This window comes from Poecilia reticulata, linkage group LG16, assembly GCF_000633615.1.
Source record: "Poecilia reticulata strain Guanapo linkage group LG16, Guppy_female_1.0+MT, whole genome shotgun sequence".
Classification (NCBI taxonomy): Eukaryota; Metazoa; Chordata; class Actinopteri; order Cyprinodontiformes; family Poeciliidae; genus Poecilia; species Poecilia reticulata.
In genome coordinates, this window is record NC_024346.1 from 15,742,180 (window position 1) to 15,750,060 (window position 7,881).

Consider the following 7,881-nt stretch of genomic DNA (forward strand, 5'->3'; position numbering starts at 1 on the left):
TATATATATATATTTTAATTACATCACTTGAGGTTTTTACACAAAATATTGTCTGTGTATCTCTTTGTTGGTAGGTAAAACAAACATACAAAAAAGACATTTAAATTGGAAAAAGAAATGTGCCTGGCGAGCATTTTAACCCAAATCCCTAAAAGTTTAGACATCAGTAAAGTATTAGACTTTGAATCAGTGAGTGAGATCATTGTTTATGATTAGCAAAGTTACAAAGCTGAAAAAACTAAGAGTCACAAGCTTCAGCTAAATGGCGAAGATGTGGGCAATGCCCCACAACTTCATTCTTTGTTGTACTTTAGGGTGAACTTCCTCATACACAAATTCTGCATCATAACCCTTGCAAATCTGATGTTTAATTTTTGCAAAGATCTAACTAGGATAGATAAATTAGTGTCGTTTCTTATTTTCTTATGAAAAACTAGCCAAAGCCTGATTCTTATTAATATTGCAGCCAGAAATTGCATTTTGCAGACGATTATCCTAATTCACTTCAGATGTTGGACTTTCTGCCAATTTCATGTTTAGATCTTTCCAATCACTTTCACACTTAAAACAAACTTAACACAACCCCTGCTGCTCTCACCCACCAATATTAGTTCAAATTCATTTTAAATGTTTTTTTTTCACATGCATACCAAAAGACAATAACTTTCCTCGATGCACCAACAAATCTACATTTGTGCTGGCTATCCTGATCTTGTTTGTCATCAATTCAACATCCGGATGTAGGAAAAAAAACACCTTTAAGCGTAGGTTACTCAGTTATAGCTGAGAGGTGTAAAGCGGTAATCGCATGACTCCATTACATTTGAAAGATAATTTAATCAGTTGTGTAATTTTTCTAATGCGCCATTGCGTATGAGGCGAAATGTGACTGACTGCTTTGATGAGTTCTGATGCTTTTGGAGATAATCTCAGAGATAACGGGAAATGTCACTTGGTTAATAAGCTTGATTAAAAACATCATTGAATGGCTGCTGGGCTGCCCTGATTCACATTCATCTTTAATTGACATTTCCTCTCCGCTCACTGCAAATTACATTCACAACAACAAAAAAAAGTTTACTTTCACCTAAAATAAAGAACGTGCCCATTAAAAACTTTCATGCTCAGTGTCGTGGTACATGTACAATGTGAAAGACAAATTTTCAAGGTTAAGTTTTTTTTTATTATTATTATTTTTCTGTTGAATAGGTTTTTGAAAGAGGAGATTATTTTTCTGATCTGTACTGGGTTTGGTAACTATGGGAACTAGAATGATGGAGTTGCAGTAATGTGTTTTATTCAGTGCTGGGAAAAATTGCAGGACACGTGTTTTAGTTTTGACGCCCACATTTACAGACTGAGCCAGTGAGCCTGTTATGTTTTACTATTACTGCAGTGTTTTGCAAAAAGTGGTCACACACCTTACACGTTTTTCCACCTTTTGTCACTTCACAACTACAAATGTCACTGTACCTTATTGTGACCTTATGTGACAGACTAGGTTTTCAAAACTTAACGAATAAAGACCTGAAACGCTGAAAAGTTGCAGAGAAGCAATAGGTTATAACTGCCTCAAGCTGCGAACATTTCACGAAGCAACAAATGTGCCAAGACACAACCATCCACCTAAACAACTGAAAAGGCAACAGTAGCTCAAGAGGAGCTGACGAGATTCACAACTCAGTTTGGAAGATCTATAAAAAGTACCACTATAGCTGTGCTAATATCAATTAGTGCTGTCACCTTTAACGCATGTGGTCAATGTGAAAATTTAACGTGTTGATATTACATAACGCAAATTAATCAAACTACCTATTTTGACCTAAAGACCTCTGCGTTACTAGCCCAACACATGAGGGGAAACGAACTACAGCGAAAGGTGAAAGTTTTCAGCAACAGGAGTTGGACATTTTCAACTTTCTTGCGTTGTGTACGTCTACGTGTATAAGCACGAACTGTGCCGGTCGCTTAGCTGGATGAGGACAAGAGACTGTCGCTTCATCGCACAAGTTCCATGGGAAATGAATGGAGATGAACATCCATTTTTTTTACTGATTGACAGCCTCTAACAGCAATATGCATTTAGCGAGACAATAACACTGCACATCACCCTGAAGAAACCATCCTCACACGCGGTCGGCAGCATCAATCAGTGAGGATGCTTATCTTCATCCCCGACAGAGAAATTGGTGAGAGTTGATGGGTTGATAAACGGAGCAAAGTATTGGACAACACCGAAGAAAACCCCGTTAGATTTGATATTGAGGTGGAGCTGGTCCTTCCTGCAGGACTTCCACACTAAACATACAGCCAGATTTGCAATTGAATGGTTTATATCAAATTATATTCATGTTTTTTAATGACTATTCACACACAAACTCCATACAATTTGACAAAGCTTGCACTATTTTTTTTAAATAAAATTGAGCAAAAATTGTACTTTTTAGGTATGCCCAAATAAGACGCAGCTATAGTCACAGGAAAATGTAGTTCTACAAAATAATACCTCATATGGAGGAAGTACAAAGACACAAAATAATTCTGAAGTAAAATTTCCATCTGACTTGAATTCCCACCACACTTTGTTGTCTGTTTGTTTCTCAGTTCTCGTCCTCAGGCCCCCCTGCCCTGCTTGTTTTAGGTGTGTCCCTTCTGCCGCACACCTGGATTGAATCTGTGGATGATTAACCGGCTTCTGCAGTTCTTGATGGCTGCAGAAGAGGTCATGCAATCATTTGAATCAGCTGTTCTGGAATAGAGGCACATCTAAACCATGCAGAGCAGGGAGACCTGAGGACTGAGGAATTGGGAAGCACTTGCACTTAAAAGCTCAATAAAACACACTGGTGTTTGTCAGTGTAATAAGCACAATGTGAAAACGTTCAAGAGATATTTATATTTTTAGAAAGTGTCATATCCACTATACATCTTTTACTACTAGCTATCTGTTATAAACTGGGTTTTGTTTTTCCTCAGGTACCATGATGCTCAGGATGTGACCAGTAACTTCCTGGGAGCGATGTGGCTTATCTCTATCACTTTCCTTTCCATCGGCTATGGAGACATGGTTCCTCACACCTACTGTGGCAAAGGAGTCTGTCTCCTCACAGGCATCATGGTCAGTATATTTTCTGTCCCTCCTCCTCCTGTGTCCCTCACAGCCTCCCCTAGGCGCTGTCCTCACCATGTTCAAAGGTCAGCAGATTGGAGAACATGCTGTCATTTGCGAGAGAAATTCTGCCTTGTGTAATTTGGGCGATCCTCTCTGAATTAGCTGCATCTGTGCTTCTGTGTGTTTTGGTCGCGTGGGCGTCCAAACAAGAGCACATTAGCGGTTTGTGTGTGTGTTTTTGTGTGTTATTCGTGTTTCTGTCCTCATTGCATAATGAAGGTCCTACCTTTCAATGTGCCATGTCCTCCCACTCTCACTTTCTCACTACCTCCATCATTCTTTCATTTTCTTTCTTTTCCACTATCTGCCCCTTACATTTCATCAAATCCTTTTGGGTTTTTTGTCTCTTTTTTTCTTCTCCTCTTTTTTCCCCATCTCTTCTTCTCCAAGGCCACGTGTTTATTTTTATGTCGTCCATCTGCTAGCAGTAGTGTTTAAGCAGACAACTTCTACACCATTTACTCTGTTGGTGAGGTGATCTGTCTTTCTCCAACTTTTTTTTTCATTCTTATATTCTTGTTTGCTTCTCTCTGTCATATTTCCTATCCCTTTTGTCAAACAGTCTCTTTTCCATTCAGACTTTTGCAAACAGTTATTTTGAGTGTAAAAGAAATATATTTTGATAAATATATAGTTCTGTTTAAAACTAAATGTGCTACTGAGCATTATATTCTATTATATTTGTTATTTATGATACAAACTACAAGGAGGAAGGGTCTAAATTGGTGCAACTAATTCAAATTTCACACAGACCTATTTTCTTCCCACTTTTTTGATGGGAAACCACATTTTAACCAAATTGTTTGTGTGCTTTGTGTTATTGTTTGTTTAGAAGATCCATGTGTGCCCAAGCTTTTATTTCCTGGCTTATTTATGAGATATTGTTTTCATATTGTTTCCTTGTGATTCTCTATTTTTAAGGCCTTTCTTCTAAAAACACAAAAAGCGATAAAATGATGATGCTGCTGCTTTCCCCCTACTACATAGTTGGCACATTTCTTTTTGCCTAGTAGTGTATATGACACATGTAGCTTGTCTTTATATGTTGTTTTTGAAGGCTTCTTCCATGTAAAGTGGCCTGTCAGCACATTTTGGTGCAGGACTGGTTTAACTGTGTAATTTGAAGGATTCTCTCCTACCAGATTCAGACAGCATCTTGACGAGGTCTGTTATTCTGTTCTCTTTTTTTGATGGCATGATGACTGGACATGACTCTGCTGTTCATACTTGAACTTGGCTTTGTGTATCAACTAATTTGTACCCAAGTATGGTCCAGACTTGTGGGTGTTCACAGTTCTTTTCCTGATATTTTGACTAATTTCTTTTGATTTCCCAATGACGTCATTTAAGGAAACTGAATATTTGAGGTGTTGTCTTTAAATATTTCCACAGCTGTGCCTCTAATTAACACAGATGGTGGGGTTTCATCTGAATCGGAAGTAGACAAAGACATACTGTGATATCCTAGGCATTCCCAAATGGTTAAAAAGCAAATATCAAACAGTGAGAATATGCAGTGCATACAAATATTTGTATAATGGATATAGATTTGGATCTAGAACGTGAATACCTGGTGCTTGACGCATATTAGAACATAAATGATTGCATCAAGCCGGTCATTTTTAGTTTTGCACATATTGGTATTGTGATGATGATTGCAATTTGATATTTTGTCCAGAATGACATGCTGATAAATATCCTAAGACTTCAGTTTGACATGACTCTTACTTAACTTATCTTTAATGAAGTTAGTTATTCACAGTGATAAAAAGCCCTTTTATTCTCACTTCCTTTCTCTGTAACTCGTCTCATAATTCCCACTGTGAGCTCCTGTCTAAGGTCACCAAGCTGCTACACTTCACCTCACTTTTACAGCCTCTTTGTTTTGTTCTTTTTTTGAAAATATCCTAGCGGTGCCTCTATTAATAATGTAATGAGAGCAGAGGCAAGGTTGGTGACATTACTGCATGGTGGGGACAGGGGCGTATAACAGGACAAAAAGTCAGAACCACAACAGCCTCTCATTTTTACACTCTACTAACTCAAGAAAAATGGGATACGGCCCGATATTATAACATTTTGCTTCTATTACCATCACTGAAGGATTTTTTTTGTAATCCATTTGCAACCTTATTTTAACATGCGTGTTTTGTATGAGGGCACTGAAAATTGAGCAGCAGCATTTAAGCCACTTCAGAAGTGCCCTAAGATACGGTTTAATGACCGCTCAATGAAAATAAGATAACGTCTCAAAACACTTGAAATAACTCTTTCACAAAAAAATAACGCTTAGATACTTCCTTGAGTATTCTGGACTTTGAAAATATTCAGATAGATGATTCAGTGTTCTCCCAAAAACAGCATGCATATTCTTTTATCCTCACCGTATCCAACCTCACTCTCTGTGTTTGCCAACTCACCTACCTTCCTCACTTTGTAGTCCATTAAATGTGTGAGCAAACACACCGTTTCACACAAGATAGACACACGGACCCCTTTTGTTGGGTGAATCATCCAATAGATGTTTGAGATAGAGTAAAACTCTCACCACAACACACACAGAAAGAGACGGGCATAAAACAGAGGGGTGGATACGGATAGTCCCAAGCCCACTGCTACAGACTGGACTGAATACCCCCCCTCCACACACACACACACACACAACACTGACAGAGAACTTGACATGCACTCTCAGCGTGGCGCCCACACACACTCTTCTGACAAACACACACACACACACATAAACAAGCGCTCCTCAGAGCGGTCAAAGTGTTTTATTTTTGTTGAACATCAGATGGTTATGTTGCTTCACAGGGAAAATATCCAGCGGAGTTTCAGTCACGGATAAAAACACAGCATAAAGAGGATATGTTTTATTATTGTTTGCGTGCGCCTGCATGTGTGGATGTGTGTTTGAGAGTTAATGTAATGAGTTTGAACGAGAGAAATCTTCACTGACGTTACTATGACAACACATGAAGGAATATACCATCGTCCCAAGGCTACCTGGGGGTGTTCCAGGTGTTAGTGAGCACATGTGGGCGGTTGTGTGTTTGTTGTCAGCGGGTGGATGGTAGGAGGGTAAAAAGCTTGAAAATGCTGTGAACAATGTGAGATATTTGTCTTAAATTAAAATACAACAGGGGATACTTGTCTCAATGAATAAAATTATGAGAATGCAGGATCACACTGACAACTGACTACATGATTTGCAGATTTGCCCACAGTCTTTATTGTTTTTATTGTTTTGAAACATTTAAGTGTGACTAAATCATCAAGCAAATTTTAAAATAAGCCATTAAAATAATAATTTGTGTGTAAAGGTCGAGCTAGCCTTATGGGAAAATGAATCCTACACTAACTGTGGTTTACTACCTTTATTGATGAAACGTCACAAGCCACATCAAGGCCAGGTTACTGCTTGACCTGTAGAATAAAAACAGTCGCCACGATAAAACCTATCTGACAGCACGAAGTGGGCTAAACAATCTTAAAAATCACATTGTGTCCCAATATTGGAAAATTTCAGAATACAAGCCAGAACACATAAAGTACTGCAGGCTTCATTTGTATTAATTAAGCTCAGCAATAAGAAAGATTGTGCAAAAACAGCATCCCTGGGAGAGAACCAAAACCACTGCTGAGCAAAAAACTATTTGGTCGACTGATGAGCACATGGGGCTCATGTCATGTAAAAGTCTCATGTAAAAGCAGAGACTTTTACACGAGTCTCAGCACACATGAATCAAATAATTATGTCATTAATTGAACTCTCTAGAACCTGATTCCATGCTGAGGCACCCTTCAGGCATTTGTTTCAGGTGTATTGGATCATTATAGAAGAATATATAATAGTTTCAGGACACCGGCCATTGAGGTCCTGGGGTTGAGAACCCAAACCACAGATTAAAATTGTGATGGTTTTCTAAATTATCAGGGTGTGACAGACTTATTTAAGAGTCATTTTTGAATTTTAAAAAGTTGATTGTCACAGAGCCCTGTCCAAATTCACAAACTACTGGATTTTCACAAAATCTGCAATGACGATACATAAGGAGCATTTTATTTACTGAAATAATTAAGATTGTAAGTAAATAATGTACAAATTTCAAGCATTTTTATAGACTTAATCATGTAAACGTATTTTCTCCCACGTCTGACGCTCGTATTCCTGCATTGACTCCAATTTTTATATCCTGGAGTTATGCCTTTTTTACATGCAGTCTGTGATGTAAACGTGATGAGTTTTCTTGGCCTTAGTTGCCGCTTTCTTTTTGTATAAACTCTGCTTTATCAGGTTTAAGAGAATAACTGCTTTTCAAATGGCTTTGTGCTCTTTCGTCCTCTAAGTGAATGCATTCTCCATTCAAAATAGTTGGTTGAAATATCCTCAGTTCTGTTTTCTGTTTTTATTTCCACTGACCTGATTTTGAAACAATTTCCAGTTGTTGTTGTTTTTTTTGTTTTTTTTTTGCTTAAACGTGTTTGTCTGTTTCGGACTTAGTAGTGTGCACACAAATTACACTAGATAATCCCTCAAAGAAGGCTTGACAGTTTATAACACATTGGAAACCATGAACAGCACAGAGAAATACTGAAATATTTCTACTCAAAGACAGTGTGATAGATAAAATATTCATGGAAAACAGTGGTCTCCATGGATACATTGATTAAACAAAAACATGTTAAATTGTTAGTTTATTATAACC

General features: G+C 37.9%; 1 protein-coding gene across 2 annotated transcripts in view; it reads left to right on the forward strand.

Moving 5' to 3' along the window:
* Positions 1-7,881, forward strand: part of kcnn3 (potassium intermediate/small conductance calcium-activated channel, subfamily N, member 3) — an 82,929-nt gene that overhangs the window by 51,876 nt on the left and 23,172 nt on the right. For both annotated transcript variants that reach the window (XM_017309640.1, XM_008431748.2), the window contains exon 6: positions 2,977-3,118. In XM_017309640.1, coding sequence (XP_017165129.1) covers positions 2,977-3,118 — 142 coding nt within the window. The remainder of the gene's footprint in view (positions 1-2,976; positions 3,119-7,881) is intronic.